This window comes from Buceros rhinoceros, unplaced genomic scaffold (assembly GCF_000710305.1).
Source record: "Buceros rhinoceros silvestris isolate BGI_N320 unplaced genomic scaffold, ASM71030v1 scaffold7415, whole genome shotgun sequence".
Lineage (NCBI taxonomy): Eukaryota > Metazoa > Chordata > Aves > Bucerotiformes > Bucerotidae > Buceros > Buceros rhinoceros.
In genome coordinates, this window is record NW_010414530.1 from 18,239 (window position 1) to 39,878 (window position 21,640).

At 37.5% G+C, this 21,640-nt stretch overlaps 1 protein-coding gene across 1 annotated transcript in view; it reads left to right on the top strand.

Annotated features, from left to right (window-relative positions):
* The window catches only part of SCAF4 (SR-related CTD-associated factor 4), a 33,742-nt gene that overhangs the window by 8,140 nt on the left and 3,962 nt on the right, over window positions 1-21,640 (top strand). Inside the window, exons 8-19 of the mRNA XM_010137121.1 lie at window positions 37-84; window positions 1,201-1,309; window positions 1,653-1,820; window positions 3,238-3,323; window positions 4,749-4,939; window positions 6,794-6,894; window positions 7,962-8,075; window positions 8,801-8,957; window positions 10,475-10,629; window positions 15,649-15,811; window positions 15,943-16,023; window positions 16,125-16,313. Of these exons, the coding sequence (XP_010135423.1) occupies window positions 37-84; window positions 1,201-1,309; window positions 1,653-1,820; window positions 3,238-3,323; window positions 4,749-4,939; window positions 6,794-6,894; window positions 7,962-8,075; window positions 8,801-8,957; window positions 10,475-10,629; window positions 15,649-15,811; window positions 15,943-16,023; window positions 16,125-16,313 (1,562 nt within the window). The remainder of the gene's footprint in view (window positions 1-36; window positions 85-1,200; window positions 1,310-1,652; window positions 1,821-3,237; window positions 3,324-4,748; window positions 4,940-6,793; window positions 6,895-7,961; window positions 8,076-8,800; window positions 8,958-10,474; window positions 10,630-15,648; window positions 15,812-15,942; window positions 16,024-16,124; window positions 16,314-21,640) is intronic.

Below are 21,640 nucleotides of genomic sequence, written 5' to 3' on the forward strand. Positions count from 1 at the left end.
TTAAATTACATGATCACATACTAGTTTTTTCCACAGGACTTCTCTCTCATTCAGTGCACAGGCTGGATGGTGCTCAATACCTGGGTTAGTCAATATTTCTTTTTTCCCTGCTTCAGTATGTGGCCCCATGTCTTACTTTCTGTATATGCCATCCAAACTCTGCTCTCAAAAGCAGAATCACTAACTTTGTCATTAGCGTTCTTACTGTGTTTTATCACCTTGAGCACTTTGATGTTCCACAAGTATTCGTTAATTAAAATGGCTCTACGTAAATAGGTAGTATTTTCCCTATAACACAGATGGAACTCCGGAGTAAGAAAGGTGAGGTAGGTCAAACATAAGCACTGCTTGTGTACGTCCAACTAGAGATCATTGGACTAGGCTTTTCAGCATGTTTATGTTTTGTTTGTAGCACTTCAGAGCCTCTGTCCTTACTACCTTATAGTTGTGTAAGACGCCTCTGAAGGCTGGATTCCAGTAGTCTCATTCTGGGCACACAAAATCAGTAATGCTCTTTATGAGGACTGATCTGTCCCGAATCATCTAAGAATTGTATGGCACCTGTGTCTTAAAATACTAGGAAGTTTCGATTCACATCACCATGAAATTCCTTCCTGAAGTTTTAATCAGGTTCTTAACACAAACTGCATCCTGTAAACAGGTCCTATTATCTGCACAGACCTCATTAATTCCCTGAGCACTGTCCATTCTGTGTGTTGAATCAGGAAGTGAATGCCATTACTGTAATCCTTGTGTGATACACATATCCCCTTCTCCTCTGCCCTAAAATTCCTTCCAAACTGAAGTTCTTTTTCCAGCAGAAGTATAGCAAATTTATTTTCCTCAGGGAAAAGTCTTACTACTTTTGTTCTCAAAAGAGGAACTGGAAAGGAAGAAAGTTGGCCTAAGGCAGACAACCTTGATGGAAAATTTTCATAGGCTGAATAAGTACAGGAGGAAGAGAGGCTTAAACCTTTAAATGTTAAAGGACTACTCTTACAATGGAGAAAAGATAGAAAGCCACTATTTCTTGCTTTTTTGTTTTCATTTTTTAGAGAGGAAATGGGGTCATAGTAAAGATAATTTTTTCTATCTAAATTTGAAGCAAGAATGTGTAAATATACATAGGAATATGTAAACTAAAGGCAAAAAAATCTGTGTATCTACTGACTTATCTCACCAAAATATTACTTGTTTTAGTGGATTTCCAGGAGAAGGTATACAACAGCCAGTATTTCCTCAAATCCCAAATATGGATCCCTTTCAGCAGCGAATGATGGGAATACAACAGGATCCAATGCATCACCAGGTAACTTCAGGGTTTTCCCTTCACCTCCTGTTGTGTTCTGTTTTTCATCTTTTGTTGTTTTCTTTGGTGCAGAAGTTAGTGGCGTTCCTATTAGTGACGAGTGAATATGGCTTAGCCCTCTGACTTTCCCAAGAAATGTATTTTCTTTTTCTGTTCTAGTCAAGCTTCAAAGAACAAGATTTTTATTTTATACACCTGAGTGCTTGACCTGCTTCATCTTTCCTGGGCTTCTGGACTTTTACTTTTGGACTAGAGATTCAATTTTACTTGAGCAAACTGGGAAAGCTAATGTAATTTTTTTTTTTTACTAACTGGATTTTCTTTTGGTTTTATTTCTCAAAAGGTTCCGCTTCCTCCTAATGGGCAAATGCCAGGTTTTGGTCTCCTGCCTACCCCACAGTTTCCACCCATGGCTCAGCCTGTGATTCCACCAACAGCACCTGTACAGCAAACTTTTCAGTCTCCTTTTCCAGTACAAAGTGAATCACACATGCAAAAACCACATCAGCAGGTGAGCACCCTTATAGTAAACTAATTTAAATGCTCTAAAAATGTGGATAGTTTGTTCAGGAGAGGAAATTTAATGGACAGAGGTGGCTGTGAGGGTAGCTTATCTGAGAGAAAGTGGGATAGCTGTAGTGCTGCATGACATGTCTCTCATTTCAGAAGTCTAGCAGAACCAGCACATGTACACTTTATGCCTCCTTTTGTGAAAGACTTTGGATTACGTTTTGTCCTTCCACTTCTCACTTTCCCCCATCCTCCCTTTCCTGTCTCCATCATGCTTCAGGGATATTTTGTTCCATGGAATTCTAACAATGCAATCTCATTGTGGAGAGAAACTATCTGGAAAAATTGATTTTTACAGGCCTGGTAGGTAGCTAATATAGTGGAAATGGACTCAGAAGTCTGTAAAAGTTTTGAAAAATCTAAATATGTGTAAATCTTGTTCCTGAGATTTTGGAGGATGTTGTTGGTTCAGTAACTGGCTGCTATTAAGAAGAAACCAAAGAGAAAGTCTGTTTATGAGCCTGTATAGAAAAACAAAAAAACAACAACTGAATATATTTGCCTCTTTCATTCCAAGAAAAGAAAGTCCTAAAATGAGAAGTAGAGATGGTATCAATCTGTCTTTATGTGGTGACCAGTGATGTCAGAGATTGTAAAAATAAGGTCTTGCTTTCCACTTGGAATAAAGGGACAATTATCAGGAGTTTCTTTGTAATTAGTTTTTTAGATCCCAATTCTGTTGAATCAGTACCTCCTAAGAGGTTGGTTGTTAAAATGTTCCCCGCCAGGGTCACATCATTAAGACTATTTCAAGTTCAGGCAGGATGTGGTACGTTCTGGAGTGGGAAGCTGTAGAGGATTTGGAATAGGAAGGAAGAGCTCTATTGAACTTTCTTGGTTTCTTTAAAGCAGATTCTTGCATTTTAGATACTGTTTTGATGATTTAGTGCTTCGTTCTTCAAATTTATTGTATTTGCTTATAGATATGGCTTAAAGTAATTTCCTATAACATCTTGGAAAAAAGTTTTCTGGCAGACCTTGCTTTGCCTGTGATTTTTACGACAGAACACGATCCATGGACTGACTTTAAAGAATATAATCATATTCTGTGAAGATACATGGAGTGCTGGAATTGACTGAAATGTGGAAAAACAATGATTTGCAAATTTAAACAAGAATTTTTTGTAAATTATTTTTATTATGTTTTGCAGTGGCTGTTTTAAGTTCATTTAATACGGGACTGTTTCCCTCTTAGTGACTACAAAGTAATGGTTAAGCTTTTGAGGAGAGTGGCATTACATTTTCATTTCACATTTGTGACTATTCAATATGATTTTAGTTCTGTTGTAGTCTACGCATAAAACGAAATAAAGTGCTTGCACAGCTCACTGGTAACGCTAGTCAACTTCATATTTTAGGATATGGAAGTGGAACAGCCACCTATTCAGGAGGGAAAACGGCATGTTTCTGACAACAGAAAGTCAAGATCTAGATCTGCATCAAGGTAAATTAGTGAAAGTTCTTGTAGTGAGAGTATATATTATATCAAGCATTGGATTTGAATATAAGGAACTTAAGAGTTACTTAAGGAACCAAAGACTTGAAAATGCTTTACTGATTCTGTACGAGTACTGAGGAGAGTTATGCTGGTTATCTGGAGCTCTGAGTATGTGCTGCTGTGCTGCCAAATCTGCTGTGGGGGTGGTAGCTTCTGAGACAACAGTAAATAGTTGAGAGGTGAGCTAACTCCTTGAACTATTGGAGGAGACTGTTTTCAGTGTCTTAAGATATAGTCCTGTTACCTGTACTTCAAGTTGGCTTCTTGGGTACACTCCTCAGCATACTTCCTTCAAGGTCCTATCTTCTAAGTGCACAGTTGTGCTTTACAGGTTGGATTCTATGACCAAATGCCAGATTGAGCAAAAGAGACCATTTCGATTTAATCTAAGGGTTGATTACAAGAATTTACTGACTGTGTATTATTCTCTGTATACTGTGACAACACTAGTGAGATTTCTTGGTAAAGTCAAAACTGTCAAGAGCTTTCTTTGAACTCCCTTTCTGGAAGAGAGGAAAAAAGACACCCTTTCAATCTCTTACTTCTGTGTAGAGTTGTGTATAATTGCAGCTAACTGTTGTATGTGCTTCAGTGGCAATGGTAATGAGAAACAGATCAATGACTCTTAAGACTTGTGAACCTCTCAAAGTTTTCTACCTTCTAATTAAAATTTGGTATCTATACAGTTCTCTTTTGCTGGTAGAGAGTAACTTCCATGTCTGCTAATACCGAGTAATTTTTAGGGAAGCAGAGTACGATAGTTTAATTTTGTTTGTGTTCCAAAGACACTCTTCTTACGAAGAAGTCTGTGTTCCCAGTGTGTTGTGGGACTTTGCCTGTCACAGAGGCAGTATTTCAGATGTCTCAGCTGACCTACCAAATCTGGCTCCAGTATTAAAGCAAAGCTATCTACTTAGTTACAAGTCTTCTCCTTTGCCAAGTTTCATATGACTTTGAAGCTTTACTCTCTCTTTCAGACCTTGAGTGCTTTAGAACTTGGTATAAGAATACCATTTCACTGGCAGAATTTCTTTTTAATCTCTTTTTCAGCCATTCTTTTGTAAAAGCAATAAATATTTTCCTCATTTAGGCAGATGTAATTTTTTAATATGTTAACTTGTAGTTTTGAAAGTCAAATTCAATACAGAATTAATAGAAGATAAATTGAAAAATAGCCAGCTGTTCATCTGGAGTGCATTGATAAGCTACTGAAATAATTTGTTGTAGTTCTCAGTGCATGTGAATGAACTTTGATTTGTTTTTTTAATTGACTGAACTCTTGTCTGATTATTTAAATAGATATCTGAAATAGTTATCTGTCAATGTCTGGGTCAGAAAGATTGAACATAAATGGTTGTTGGTTTAAACTAGGTCACCTAAAAGGAGACGTTCAAGATCTGGCTCCCGATCTCGAAGATCACGTCATCGTCGATCTCGATCTCGGTCCAGGGATAGACGACGACACTCTCCTAAGTCTCGGTCACAAGAAAGACGTGAACGTGAGAGGGAGAGAGAACGCAGGTCAAAAGGCCTTCCTCAGATCAAGTCAGAAACTGTTAGTGGTAAGTTAATTCTTCCTCTTTATTGTTCATGTAATTCTGCAAATTCTTGTAATACCGTTTTTTGAGATGCTCAGCATTTTCCTGGTTCATATATGGAATATTTTTGTCATGCCCAGTGTTTTCTTTAATGTTTTTTACAATTCTGTGAAGTTGAAAATACCACGGTAGATACTATTCCTGTGTGAAATGGAATACTAAGAAGACAAACTGGTATTTTAGAAAAACTGTAGATGTTGAAGATACACACTTTTTGTATCTATTAGACTTTCTAAAAGAAATTTAAAGTTGACAAGTCCACTTAGCTTCAGTATTTGATATCTGCTCAGGGTATCACAGAAGACAACTCTTAATCTGATGTGTGTTATTTTTAAATTTTTTTTCCTGGGTTTAATGCTATTTGATGTGGGTTCCAAGACTCATCCAAACAGAATAAAAGTACACTGTGGTATGGTTGATTTCCTGAACTGTTGTAAAGTCAGTAAGAATTAAATTCACCATGCACCCCTGTACTTCCTTTTCTCATAGTAGACAATTTGGCATTTTTGGAGTATCTCCAAGTCAGAAATACTTTGGCTGTAAAGTGAGGAAAGAAAACATTGAAACACCATGGGTTTTTTTTTTCCCTTCCTTCAAAACTTACAAGGCAAAGCAGACTGAGCAAGAAGTAGTTGAGCACATTATTATGATTTTTCTAATGATTCAATGTTGTGCGTGTCTTAAACCTGGAGAGGAGCTTTGAGTTGGAAAACACACAGGCTAATGCTTGGATTTCTGAAATAATTCTGGCTTTCCCTGTGTTTGTAGATAAAATGTAATAGTTGTCTTCTGAATATTCCTGGGAAGTGTGGAACCTTCTTTGGAGTCATCAAGTAAAATGAGAACATTCTTTTCTTATCTAAGAAGGGAAAAACTAAAGAGTTTTCAAGCCAAAACTAGTGAATGATAGTATCATTAATTTAAAAAGACTGCAAAGACTTAGTAGCTGTTCATTAAAAGCTCACTGGCAGTGGTGTAAGATATGCTTTTGCCAACATCTCTCCTAGATTCCACCATGTAAGGCACTTTAAGTTTGCAGTTTTATATCACTTCTTGGGGAAAACATGGATGAGTATTAAATATAGTAGTCTTCAGCAAATGTGATGCTTTGAGCTCATCTGCTATTTTATTGCCTTGAACTGTGAAGTGAGACAAGCATGTTGCTTTTTTGTGGGAGAAAAAGCTTGTGTCATTAATTTTGGACTTAACCATAGAAAAAAATAGCATTGAATAGGTCGCTAAAGAAGTTAAATTTTGGTTGCTCAGTGTAGTTGAGTTGTCACCACGTTTTGCAGGAAAATCTTCCTAGTAGTGGTTGTATCACCATAAACAATCTTAACTGTCATCTTGCCAGTAAAGTACCACCCATAACTTGGGATGGTGGCCACCTTCCAGCTTGGATTTCATACTAAGCAGAGTGAGTTACCTTGTTGTGAAATACCCAACATATGTGTTGGGATATTTCACGGAGCATTGTTAGCAGCAAATCATATTTTTCCTTTTTACAATGATTTGCAGAGCTCACGATTATCAGAACTTCCAGGTCACTTCAGAATTAGTTAACTAGAGAGCTTCTTAGTGTGAGTGCATTCTGATGTAGGTGCCGTGTTCACTGCTAACTCAGCTCCAGGCAGGGAACAAAAAGAGCTTTCTGTCAAATATTTCTAAAGATTAAAATATACATTTTAATATTAGCCGGATTATTCATTTGAATAACTGAATATTTTAAAATTACCATTTTTATATTCTGGCTTGTGAAATGTCTATTTTCAAGTACTCTTGTAATCTAAGTAATCTGTGTTAACTCTTTGATTGTAGTTTGTAGTACTACGCTTTGGGTAGGACAACTTGACAAAAGGACAACTCAGCAGGATGTTGGAAGTCTTTTGGAGGAATTTGGCCCAATTGAGTCAATAAATGTAAGTATGAAAGGTGCGGTGTAAGCTCCTTTGTTATGCCTTGGTTACAAAAGTCTTCAGGCTGTTTTAAGACAGCGTTCATTTTAGATACATTCAAGAGTCAAGAGCTCTCATTTCCTGTATGGCTGTGTTTTCTAACGTGTAAACTCATTGGCTGCTTTGCAAAAAAACGAGACAAGAGTTGCTTTAGGTTTTTGCACTTTAAGAATGCTTTTGGAGGTAATACAGAAGATTGTCTTGCTTTTGTAAATGATGAAAATCATGTTTTCTGTGCAGAGAATTGAGTGAGAGAGGGCTATTGAAGACATGGAGTATAGAATTACATACTGTGCTACTGAGTTCCTTGTCTGCATCATTTTGTTTGATTACAGAAAAGTGGTCTTTCAGCTGGTGTTCCTGTTTCTTTTGCTTGTTTCTCTTCTGTCATTTTAAGTCATAAGCATGGAGAACTATTGTTACGCTTTGCTGTATTTAAGGGTATTTTTGTATTTAAATGATAGCAGTTCCAGTAGCTGTAAAATTCCATTTAAACAAATAAAAAGAAGATACTGTAATTTTCCTCCTATTCTGAAATTTTGTAAAATGACATAGAAATTTTTTCTCAAATGCATTACAAATAATAAAAATTACTACAAAACTGCAGATAAAAGTGAATATGGAGCTGCAGCTGGCAGCTTGTGGTATATGGAATGAAGTGGAATATTAGAGTGTCTTGTTTCTTCCAACAAAGTAATTAATTGCCAGACCACAGCATTTACATGAACACTATTGTTTAACAATTTTGAAGGATTAAATATACAACAGTTGTCCATATTCTCCGATGAAATAGAGTTTAAAACTTTGCACATAACAAGTTGCTTTTAATTTACTAGAAATTTGTATTTCCAGAAGATACTGGCTATCTTAGCCTCTTAAACTGACGTTCTCTTCCATACTTCCATAGTCCTTTTTGAACCACCTGCTGATGTTCCAGTTTACTGTAATTGAACACTTGTATGCTGTTCATTACTTCATTAATGTGCTAGCAAAACCAGAGTGTTTCTTTTTTTTTCTTAAAATACGAACAGATGATACCACCTAGAGGGTGTGCCTATATTGTAATGGTTCACAGACAAGATGCTTACCGTGCCCTACAAAAACTGAGCCGAGGAAACTTCAAAGTCAATCAGAAATCTATAAAGGTACTTCTTGGAAAATGTCAACTGTACTAAAGTTACTATAATTGCTCTAGTACTTTTGCATCTGTTCTAGACTTTTGGCTATGTTAGACTTTTCTGTATCCTGGATATGGTATTCTGTAAATTTATGTGAATGGACAACTTTTTTTGTGATAAGTATTATTCTTGTTCTGTAATGTGACTAGTGGAACTTCAGTCATTTACCTTGAAAGATTGCCAGTAATTGGCTATTTAAGCAACAGAAAAGGTGTCATTTTAGTTGTTACAATGGTTATGGTTATTATAGTCGTTAACTATGTTTTTCTTGTGAACTTATAACCAACTTGTAACCAAGTTTAATTACATGTGATAATACTCTACAAAGAGTACTAGTAAATAAAGAACACATTCATTAGTGAACATCTTCCTTTTGTAGAACAGCATATTAGAGTGTGAAGGGAAATACAATTACTCTTAGTGACTGGGGAACATTTGAAGAAACTGCCTTTATACATTTTTACAAAGGTGTGCAAGAGTCAAGCCAAGCAATAAGAACGAAGCCTACTTTTTAAAAAACAGTTATTTCAAATTTTTGTAACTAACCTATTTTTCCTGCTGTTTCAATGAGGTTGGGTTTTTATTATTATTTTATTTTTAGCCTCAAATGGTAATGCTGTTTTGTGAAAACTAAATATTAAATCCATTAAAATGGATACATTTTACTGACTACATGTATTTTTTCCCCCAAGATTGCATGGGCTTTAAATAAAGGAATAAAGCCAGATTACAAGCAGTATTGGGATGTAGAATTAGGCGTTACTTACATACCATGGGACAAAGTGAAACCTGAAGATCTTGAAAGTTTCTGTGAAGGAGGAATGCTGGACAATGAAACTCTTAGTCCAGGTAAAACATTGCTATATCTTCAGATGCTTTTAAAAAAAATGTCCTTTGTACTGGTGTACAGAAGGTGGTGTGCCTGACTCTCATGACCCTGAGGTGTATATATAACATCCTTGAGATGGCTAAGAAGTGCAGTGCGTGTAACCAGTTGTAAGCAGTTAATGACAGTCCCTCACCAGGAGTTACGTAGCAGTGTTATGAGAGGCTGGGCTTAAAATGCACATGGATACCAGGTGACCTGTCAGCTGTGTGGCGTTTGCCCTTGACAGTAGTGCACCGTGCAAGCGTGTTGTTCTACTTACTAGTCCCAGAGCCAGATTGGTGTGTCCCCCACCCTGGTTTGTGTGAGGCACCCCTAGCAAAGGAAGCGTGCCTTTGGACTACTTGTGTAGCAACTGAGCCAACAGCAACTTTATACTATAGTTTCCATGCTTGTGACGTTTTCAGTTCCTTTAGCAAGTCTTGTATACATAGGGACCTAATAGAATTCTTGTTGTTTTGTATGTAGACAGTGAAAGGATCAGCTTCTGTGGTTGTATTACGAAAATGACACCTGTTGTGATCAGCAGCTTCAAATCCATGCAGAGTTGCTGGTGTGCTGGTTGCTGTAATTTTAAAAGTAATATTAAATGAATGCAATACTTAAAAATTGAAATTGCCCTAAGTTCTTTGCATTGGTAGTCTGGGCTACCGTGTTGGATTTTACCATTGTGTAGTGCGCTGTCTCTGTACTGAGATGTGATTTCAGGGTTTTGCCGTTCTGTCCAATTTGCCCTAATTAGATGATGGTTATTCTAAGTAGTATCATCTTTTCATGATAAACACACAAAAGTAAGTCGAATGTGTATTTTAAATGAAAGTCTAAAGAACGATGAGCATAACCTCAATGTGTTCCAGTCTTTTCAATGCTTTTCTCTTTCCCATAATGCCTCTTCACTGATCCCTTTTTTCTGCTTAGCTGTCTTTTCCTGGGAAGTTCTGACAAACAGTACAAGCCGTATTTCTTCTGTAAAATGAGCTTAAAGCTATATTCGCTGTTCCTCTTATTTTGCTGCAGTTCTCTATTGTAATATTCTTCTTTTCCTTGTTCAAGACTTCAAAATTACGTTTTTCCGGAAATGACTTGTCAAAGTAGTGAAAAAGCTGCAGCCACCTTGCTTGAGAGCAGTGAAATTAATCTGGTGGAAGCTTGTCCTGAAACAGCCTTTGTTATAGATAATTTCGGTGTCCTGGCTAAGTATAATAAATGCTGTCAGCACAAAGAATTGTTAAATGAAGAAATAAATATACTTGCTATGTTTCAGTGATTTGCTGTACTGCTTTAAAAGTAATTCGGAATTTTTATTGTCAGAAGTATGTTTAAATGCTTCTTAGCTCTGTGCTTCTCATTATCTGAATATTTTCAATTATGTAATTTTTGTAAACATCATCAAAGCGTGGTGGTTTTACATAGCAGTACTTGACTAATTGTCCGCTTCTACTAAACTGATACGTGTATGTTCGGCTTTCTTTTTAAATAGAGTGGAAGGGGATTCCTAAGAAGTCTGAAAACGAAGTAGCTCAAAATGGAGGTGCAGAAGCTGCACATAATGAACCAGTGTCACCTATACCTAAAGCTTTACCAGTTCCAATTCCTGTTCCCATGCCTGCACCAATAACAGTACCTCCTCCACAGGTGAGAGTTGCTTCTCTTGTGCTCTGATTATCTAAACAAAAACATACTTCAAGTAATAATTTAGTATGGCAATACTAAGTTCAAGAGAGGTGGAAATATGATGAGTGGTAACTAGCTGATTTTGCGTGTATGTTTGTCATGCTCTTGTCCTTTGTTAGCAGACTGTCTTTGTTAGCACGCTGCCTGCGCTGTCAATTTATGAAGATAACTTTCTCGTGCCATAAATTGAGTATATACCTGAAATCCATTGTTTGAGCTTCTTTATGTAAAAGAGCAATGCAAGCTTATAGAAGAACATTACTTTTCTGTGAAGTCACAGCGGCAATGGAAGACTTGGGAAACACCAAACCCATTAGGGTTTGGAGCATGTTTTGTGCCCAGCAGGAGCACAGCATCTGGTTTGATTTCTCTGAAAAGGGATGTAGTTTGCATATACCAGAACAACCCGGGGAACCGAGTCAGCATATGGTTAGTGAGAATGAGGCAGGATTTGTTCCAAAACCTCGTTGCCGCTATCATGCTACTGTAGATCGAGCATATGTGTGTCTGTCAGATCTTTATTTGAAGTATTGTAGGACAGTACTTCTGACATCTATTCTCCCAGTCAAAGATAAATTATTGCATAAATTATTTTTATTAATGTGCTGAATTGCATCCTCTCAGTTTTATTGATGGCGTTATTATATTTTTTCTGCTTTCCTAATTAATTTTCCTCACTGCCAGCTTAAGTAAGCTATAGACCTTCAAGAATAAGTACATTGCTTTCATTTTTATTCATATCGCGTACACTGTCTTTGAACAACCTTTGAGAATTCAATATAAAAATTGTCATACTCTTGCTTTGTTGTTGTAAGGGTTCTTTAGTCAAAGCTGGTGTTGTATGTTCATTTGCTTAAACACTGCTCTGAAATATAGTTCAAATAGCATATAATAATAATTACTCCCTCCAGTGTTTTATAATGTGTGTTTCTCTTAGCTTTACTTACTGCCAGACACGTTATTACTTTTATAGTAATACTTTCTTTCTTGCCATTGTTAAAATAGTAGTATTCTCCCAAATGGGAGGAAGTGTAAATAAAACTACTTTACATTTTGAGAAAATGTGATCTATGAAGTACAGTGTGGCAGACACTCAGAAAAGATTAAGAACTCGAATTATTTGAACACGTACATAATTTAGCCAAGTATGTGATTTGAGAACATAGCATGTTGAATTTTGTGTTATTTTGACACAGAATTCCTGAAGTGCTGTAAGGCATTATTGGTAAATGATCACATAAGTCAAATTTCTAATTTCAGAGAGTTTTAATAGCAATTTAGTATTAAAGAATAGTGGTTTTGTTTATATTCTTGTTGAAAAAGGAAGTGTAAAGGAAAAAAAACCCCGTTTCACAATATATTGAGTGTGCTGATTGCTTGTCTCAGCCTCATAAGCTTCAGTTTTTCACTCTGGCAAAGAAACTTGGGTCGTCACAATTTCAAGCCAGAATCGGATAACTGTGTTTAGTCTTCATCTTTGGTTTCACTATGAACTTTTTTATCCTGTCTTATGCTTGACCAATTCATTTGTCCTCTCTGGCCATAAGATTACAACAGTTCAGCAATTTGTAAATAGTTCTTAAAACTTAACAGATTAAGTTGAGCTGTAATGATGTTAGTGGTGTTAGTAGTAAAAGTAAAATGTTTTGTGATATGAAAATGTGACCTAAACATAAAGGAAAAAACCTCATTCTATTCCTTTTCTTTTTGTTTAAGTACTTTTGTAGAGTACTAATGCATTTTAATTAGCTGAGGTATTTTTGTCCTCTGATACAAGCAGAACTGCTTTCATTTCTTTTTGGCTTCAGTGTTCGGGATTGGAAGAGGTAGTGAGGTTGTTACGAGTGCTGGGTAGCTGCTGATGCTGTCCAGCCTGGAATGGGCATCAGTACAGTGATACCAGAGTGCTCACTCCATGTGGCTGGCGGCTCGCCTGTTAGCCACAGAAAGCACCCTGGTCCCTCTGACTGGAGAAGCAGTTTTGAAATGTGTGGCATCAAAAAAGAGTGGGCTTTATGCATTGTCCTGATTCAGGCTGCAGTGATCGAGCATAGGGAGACTGACAGACAACCCTAAACAGTTTGACTGCATTATTCCTGTAACTTCTCTCTTTTCTGACTTCTTGACCTTCCTTTTTCTTGTGCTTTCTCCTCCCTTTCTCCACTCCAGTCTCCTCCTTAACAACTTTCCCCTAGTTACTGTTTTCCATATTGGTCCCAGTTTTGGTGCATCCCTACCCAGATTTGCTATTTATGATATGATTACCTCAGTAACATTGTCTGTGTATGGTATTCCGGGATATGATTACTTTTGCACTGTTGGTCTCACAAGGAAGGTCCTTTTCCTTGCAAGATTCCCAGTGTTTCTTTCTGGTTATCTGTGACATTTGGCTATTGTTCACCTGCAAATCACCTGCAAAATCCACCCCCTCCCTATGCACCTATCTGTAACTTGTCAGGTTCTCACATGGTCATCTGTCATGTCTGGCAGTTTCTCACATTGCGTCCAGTAGCTTCTTAGGCCCGTAGTGCCCTTAATGCCCATTCTCATGAAGCTTAACTTTAGGCCAGGTCCTAGTCAGCAGCTTTGTGATCTGCCTGCAGCCCTAAGAATCCCATGCTTAAAAGTAGCATGGGAGGGCCCTGCATCACTCCTTTCTGTGGTAGGGCTTGATTGGGCCTTCTCTGCTACCCCTCTGCCTGGGCTGGACATGTAGGGTTGGAACCTTGCTCTGCTGGACATTACCCGTAAGCGGTGTAACTAACTGCAGACTGACCTCCAGTATCACGTTGACCTATGAATGCAACCTCTGTGCACTTAAAATCAGTAACGTCTTTCTAGGAGTGATAGCCTGTGTAGGTAGGTCTGGTTCTGTGGCCTCAATAGCGCACACAGTGTCTTCTCAGCCACAGTGTCCTGGGTTGTTAGCGAGATAGGTGGAATATTTCTGTTGTGTTGTGCTGCTGGAGTGAGCCATTTTCTTGCCTATTGATCAGATCTCTGAGCTGATGCTGAATCTGGTCCCACCCCTGCAGGTCTAAGTAACCCACCTCAGTGGTCCTCTCTGAGGGTAGATCTGTGTTTCTTTTTAAGTCATATTGCAGTGTCCAAGAACAACTAAGTCTGTTTCTTGGTTGTTGAGAGTCAGTCTCAGTTAATAGCACTTGTGTTGCGCATTCATCAACAAGGTTTTGGGCAATTGTTGTTCCATTCTCCTGGCAAAGCATGGTGTTCCTGCTACCAAAACTGCCTTCTTTTTACAGTGAACCATGGCTCAGGCTTTGCCAGGGTTATACACTGTGAAGTCCAAGGGGTTTGCTGTGGCCTCCTTTTCTGTAAGTTTCCCAGTCCAACCCAAAGTCCCTTTTCTTTTCTTAATGGGTTTTCAATCAGAAACCAGAGTCCAGGCTGCGTGTGTCCCCCCCAGATTTCCTGATATATTTCTCAGTCCCATGTGCTCCTTCTCCACGTGTGTGCATTGGTCCAATACCCAATATCCATCTCATAGCCTTCCTGTTGAAACTGGCAGACTCCTCCTTTGCAGTCTTCCTGCTGGAGACTCTGCGTGTGCCTAAACACATTGGTCTTGGAGCACTGTAGGTAGACTGTGCTCCTTTAGTTCGCAGGGCCAATGATTGTCCTTCAAAGTCTCAATCCGAGAAGTATGCGGAAGGAAATAGTTGTGCCTGGGCGCAGGCTAGACCCCCATGTGTATTCACTGAGGTGCACCTGGCAGCCTGCATTACAGTTATTGAGGGGTCAGTTATTCCAGTTCCCATTGTTGCTAGTAAAATACTCAATATTCGTCTCCCCACTGATAAAGGGTCTCCCCAGTAGCATTTTTGTTATTTTGTTTTACCCAATTCATTAGTAGTTATTCTGAAACTGCTCACCAGTCCTCTGTTTGTTGTCAATGTTTATTAGCCATTGGCTCTGTCTCTTTAAAAAACAAAAACTTTATACTTCAAATAGTATTTTAAATTAGATAGTGTGACATTTATGCACAGATTTTTACCACGTTCCTTTTTTCTTTCTGCTTAAAGGAAAGATTTTTCATGTGTTACTTAAAAATGTGCATTAGAGGGTTAGCTTTTTAGAAAAAAATAAGGTCAGCAGTTAAGCTTGGATAATTAGGTATGAATATCCTCTTAATGTATATCTAAATAATCTTTCTTTGATATTTCTGTTCTGGTGCTATCATAACTTTTTACTATTCATCTTCTCCAGGTTAAAGGAAAATATTTTGCTTACTTTGGTTTAATGGCACTTCTTTCAGTTCTGAGAATAAAACAGTAAAGGTTTTTCCTTCTATACTCTAGAAATAAAAATAAAGTTATGAAGGGTCTTGGCATAGTAGTTCTGAAATATTGAGTGGTCATGGAGGTGAGTCAGTTATGATCATTTGAGCACACAGCTCTCCTTTGCCTTAATAAATCAATTTTAAATGCAGAGCATATTTTGATTAAACTTTCTTCCTTTTGATTCCCACACATTTAATGTAGTTCTTACAGTAAGCTCATAAGTATGAGTCTAAGGACCAACTTATTTTAAATCAGTTTTCATTCAGAGCTGGATATAAATCAGAGTTTAACAAAAAAATAAAGAAACAGTAGTCACTCTTAATATAATAGACAAACTCAGCATAAAAGAAGAGGTTTTTAATTGCTCCAAAGTTGTGTGCATTATAGTGTATCATGCTGGATGGTAAAATGAATTCCAGCTACTGCGTAAAGGGTATATTTAGATGAGTTATCAGCATGCATTAACATTGATTTACCACAAGAATACTTCTTTCTTTAAGAACAAAGGCGACCAAGATCGATGTTGATATTTTAAGTCGGGAGTTCTTTGACTGCTAATTAGATCGGTTACATTATTGCAGAGTGATTTAAAGTAGCTTAAATTTTCTTGCTTTGATTGACAAAGCTCCGAAGACAGCAGTCTTGAGGTAACACATTTTTCCCCTTCGTTTTTTCTTAGGTTCCACCACATCCATCAGGTCCTCCTGTGGTTGGTGCACTCCAACCACCTGCTTTCACAGCACCTTTAGGAATCCCACCTCCTGGATTTGCCCCTGGAGTGCCGCCACCACCACCACCTCCTTTTTTACGACCTGGTTTCAACCCAATGCATTTACCCCCAGGTATATTTATATGTTTTTAGGAATATTAAGTCCTTTTTTAACCATATAGCAAATAAAAGAATCTGCCGTATAAACTGTGTGAGTTTGTTTTGGTAAAGTGATACTTAGTGTTAATACATACTTTTTCATAGGCTTTCTTCCTCCTGGACCACCACCACCTATAACTCCTCCAGTTTCTGTTCCTCACACTCCAGCAGTAAACATCCCAAACTGTAAGTGTTAAAATCTTGGGTGAGCAACAGTGGAAGGAAGGTATCGTGCAAGGAGAAAAACTTGACTTATTTTTTTAACATGTCATTGCATTGTTTCTTAGCTACAGCAACTGGTGTGAATGAAGACACTACAAAAGATTCATCTGTAGGAAATCCCATCCCAACAGTGGTTTCTGGATCCAGAGGAAATGCTGAAACTACTGATAGTTCCAAAATATATGGGACTGTTCCACCTCCTGTAGCACCTACTAATGTACCTGCTCCTGTCACCCAAGGTATTCCACTTCTTGGTGAGTTCATTTCTGTATATATTCTGCAGTTTATTATTCCCTGAATTTAAAACACTATTTTGATTTTGCACTTTTTACACTTCATGGGAAAGAAAAGCGTATTTTTCTAAACTTGCTGAAATTTCTGCCCTTCTTTTGCCTTTTATATCATTTTTAGAGGCTTGATTTTGCACAGAAGCAGCAGTACATTTTTTTTATTATTGAAGATCTGTTTTCTGAAGAAACAAAAAGGCTGTAACGTTTAAGTTACAAATTCAGGACAGAATGAAATGTCTAATTTTAACAAATTGAGGTTTATACCATATAGAAAATTAACTTAAAACAAAGCATCTGTATGACATATGAACTATGTTTTAGACTCAACTTATTACATGTATAAAATTAGCTTACAGAGAAACAGCATTTTTTAGTGTAATTTTTTTAATTTATGAAAATAAGGCATACTTTGTATGTGTGAAATAACTTATTTTAATAAAATGAAAAAACAAAAGCGTTTTTTCAGTCCTACAGGGTTATAAGTTTTGAAATCTTTTAACAATACGTTACCCTATTTAAATATTACGAAATGGTATTTTGACTAGTAAAACCAAGCTAACTTTGGATATCTTACATGGATTACTTTTCACTATATGAACTTGGTTATATTTTTAAAGACTTTAATGTTACAGAAGTCTGCTAAATAGTTATTCCAAGATGGCCTTTCCATTGGTCTGTGTCAGGAATATGCTAGAGACTTCTTTCCTACAACTTCTAATGAGATTATTACATTTATGGCTTTTCAGACCTCTAAATTAGTGTCTACCAAGTGAATGAAAAAAAGATAATTTTGTTTTAGTGTGTTTCTGCCCAGAACTTCAGAGTGTACTGTGAAAAAAAACCCAAAGATTTGTTTTCCTGAGAGCTTACTCCTCTATTGGATTGATGGTTAAATTTTCCAGCCCTGACTAGTGATCTTTAGATCCTTCATGTTGGAAATTCAAAATAAGACCTTACTAAAAGGCATTTTTCAAAAAGAGGTGTCTCTCTCTGAAGATCAGTCTGCTTTTTAAAATTTGTCAAAGCAGCTATCCAAAACCAGCAGCTAATTGTTTTAGAGTATCTTTGACACTTGGCAAACAGAGAAAAGCTTAAAAAAAATTCTGTGGTGACACCATGGGTTGACAGAATTCTATGGTGATGAGGATTATTGGACTGTACATTTAAGACATCCACATCTGAATGACGAAGGTACACTTTTTGTAATCGTGGTACAGTATTACCAGGTTTTTGAAGTTTCATGGTACTACATCTTGTTCAGCATTCCGAGCCTTTGGAATATGTTAAGTTCCTCTGTGATTTGCTGTATCACTATACACATAAGAAAGAGGTTTTACAAAATTAAGATCGGAATGAAGTAAATTATATCCCCACATTAGTTAGTTGGACAGTTAGCTTTTTTTATTCTTACAAATTCAAGGAAGCTGAACTTGAAAAATCTGCAGATCAAGAACTTGCCTTTGGTTTTGTTAACTCGTTTACTGAAGAGCTGAGACATAAAGCTGTTCATGTGGTCAGAGTGACTTCTTTCAGTGATAACTTTCATCAACAAGGGGATAGGAGAGGTTTTTCTTTTTATAAGATGGCACGTGTGAGCTTCCAGAGCAGTCCTGAAGTAACAGCTAAGAGAGCTGTGTATTTACTTAAGTAATAGCATTTTATTTGGATGATTGTCTTATTTCAAGAAGTTATTTATAATCAAGGAGTTGGGTAAAAACCTTTTATCCTGACACTTTGGATTTAAGGGGGACTGTTGACAGACTGATATAAGATACAAGAAAACTAAAGAAACAGATGATAATATTTTACACGATTAAAGATAAAAGATTAATATCAGCTGTCCTTGTTTTTAAAACTTTTCAGTAAGGTAACAGAAATGAAACGTCTTCTTTAAAACCATTTTGATTCATTTATGAATTGAGCTTAGCCCTGCGTGTGAGAGTCCAGGTCTGGTCTCTTCTTAGGCTGGAAGGAAAACCTGAACAAGGTGATGTTTTCCACCACTCGTGCTGATCTAGATAGCAAAGAAGTGGCCTTTGAAGTCTTGCCTTCTGAGTTCAAGAGCCAGCCAGTCTGCATCACCATTCTGTCCTTTTCATTCTGTGTCAGGTTTCACAGCTAGGGAAATCAGAGCATGGGAGATGGAGCATGCCAGGGTTTCACCACGTGTGCGGACATGAGATGCAGTCTACATGTGCATCCTGGTCCCGGAGCCCAGAAGTACTGGCAGGCTTGAAATTTCAATGTAGCCTTAGTGTCTGACCTACAGCCTTGTCCTGGTCAGAGACAAATGAACTGGGTTTGTGAGTAGGTACGGCATCACCTTCAGTTAGCCACGGGAAAGTGCAGACAAGGGACGTCAAATGCTTCAGACTAAAGGGCCTCATGTTCACAAGTTTATGGTTTAGCAATTTGAACAGATGACTGATAGTGTGACTGGTTTCTCACGAAGTCTTCAAACTGCTCATTAAACATTCCCATGATGTGGCTCTCCAAGCTGAGATGAGAAGGTGGAAGAAAGATTTGTTTGACAGCACCTTGAAGTGTCACGAGGACTCTGCTTGGAGAAATAGGGATGGAGGGGCTTGAGTAGTGTAATGTGAAGAATGAAGAAATGTTCTTCGGATATTTGGGCAGGATAGAAGAACTATCTTCAGCAGGCTGAATTCGAGGAGTGAAGATCGCTCCGAAGAGACTGTCATAGAAATCTACACCTTGCCTGAGAACACCTTATGTAATCTGTACAAACACAGGAGCTCTTTTCTAATTTTTTGTAACTTCAAAATGAAGCTTATCTATCTGTTCCGTTTTTATATGGAAGATGTGTTACAAAGTAATTCTAAATTGATTATTGTAAGAGTTCATATGCTTTCTTAGCAATGTAAGTTACGTTCTGTTTCATCTCCACTAATTTCATTTATTCCTCCAATGTAATTCTTTCATCACTTCCAGCAGACATGTTTGCGCTTCAGAGGAGTGATCCCTCGTGAACATTGTGTCAGATTTTTTTGGTGCTTATTTCTAAAAACCATCCTCAGGTTGTTTTGATTCAGTTATATCCTTGATCATATTTGCTGCTGTTATAGCTTCTTGTTCTTAATTTGAACAAGATCATCCAGCCTGTAACAGGTTTTGCGAGTGTGTGCTCATATGTCATTTTTAAAACGATCTGCAAAGCAGATATTTTACACTTCTTTTACATGTGCATATTGCAGAAAGTGACAGGCTTTTAAATCATTTTTGATTTGCCAACTTGTTTGCAGTGTTGAGCAAATGCTGTAATAAACTGCTGTTGCAGATGCTGTGTTTTGAATATTCAGATTCTGTGATCTATTATCTCGATTAAATACACCATACTGCAGTTTGTAGGTTCTGGCCTAGTCCTCTTTTTACAAAAATTCCTACAATGATAATTACATATTATCAAAGATGAATTATGCTGTAGTTCTCATTGAACTTGGTATTCATCTCCTGTTAATGCATGCTGAATTACTCTTTTCTGCCTTGCGGTTTGTTCTTAAGTAACTACACGGTCCTTTTGTAATCTGCATTAAATTATAAAAGACAGACTGCACCGAGCTCATCCAAGTATTACTGTGTTTATGAAGTGGCTACTTCTGCTTCCTTCACGGGAAGGATGAGCTTTTTATTGATACAGGATATGAACAGGGATAAACCTAACGCATCTCCAGATTTCTGGTGATGTGATAGCGCATTTAAATGGCATAACAAACACTGTTTATTTGCTAAGTATGTGTATGACTTGCTTTCATAGTGCTACTGGATGAGAATTCAGAGGTAAGGGAACATGAACTCTCAAGCACCGTTCATTCATTCAGTTTTGCCTTGAGGATTCCCTCGATCTGGATGAGTTTAGTGTTTATGTTTTATAAAGCAGGAATTTTAGAAGTCTTAATACCGGTAACCAGTGCTGTACACATAACGTAGTTTGACTCTTAATGTCCCCGTTTAAGGGTCTTGTATGAAAGCTCCTACTGGCTGCAGTGACGGACACTGGCGACCCTGAAAAATGTTGGTATTTATGGCAAGTTATTTAAGCTGCGAATCACTACTTAAGCTCTTAAGTTTAGCCGCCTTTCCTTACAGTCTTGGTCTGGATTAAAGGATTCTGTACCAAACGCCAGAAAAAGACACAAAACTTAAAACATTGTCCCTTTTTCAAGAATTTCCTGGTAGCATTTAATGTTCTAGTGTTAAGATGCAGCATTCCCCACTGGAGAACGATAGGAGAATTCATGTGACATGCTAAATGTTGCAGAGTATCAGCATCAACCTCGAAGTGTAAACCTTTAGCCCATTCTGCTGGAATCGTGAGCTTTTGACTTCTTGTTCTCATGTTTTATTTCCATCAGATTTGCAGTGGAGTGTATTTGAAGCAGGATTGCTGTGTCAGATACAGAAAACACCACTTGCTTTCTTGTAACAGCGCAGTTGAGAAGTAATTTAAGATTATAAGAGACTCTGTAATCACTCATTAAGGAGAGTTCAGTTAAAAAAAAAAAATCAGAATAAACGCCAGATGCTACACCTCTTCTTCAGGTTAGCATTTGTAACACTGATAATTATCACAAGGGAACATGGGATTTGTCCAGCCAGAAGAGAAGATAATTAGAAATGGCATTAAAGTGACACCGAAATCTGGCTTTTTACCTAATTTATCAAAACAGTAAAGATGACTCCTGTGACCTCTCTGGATAGAAGACACTTTTTCTGGACAACTACAGCATTTTGGGCTGTGTCTTACAAGTAAAGTGAAATTACGAAACTTTTGACACTGTGTGTTTGTTCTTGCACCTCTGAAACAACACTGGTGGCTGGCGATGGGCTGTCCTGGTACACTTGCATCTGTGTTCTTCACTGTAAACATTCTTTATGAGTTCTGAGGACCTTCCACTGTGCATCACTGGTAAAAGTTACCAATAAAACCAAGTTGTGAGAGCAATCTATATTTTTACATATTTGAAGAGAATAACGTACGAGGTGTACGGTCTGAGGACTGTATTCCCAGTATTAAAAGCTGAAACTTAGCCAAGTTATGCGGAATATGAAGCTGGTGAAGGGGGTGGTTGTATTTCATACCCTTAAGCAAGAAGACAACGTTAGCTACTACAAACAGGTTTACAGTAATGAACAAATGAGTGAAACACAGGCTGGGGCAGATAAATTCCATCACTCATCTGCATAGGTATGAGACAGTCATTAAATCATTTTATTGTTTCTCGGAGCTTCTTTTAAAGTCTGACAAACTATTTGGACTTTACATACTGTCT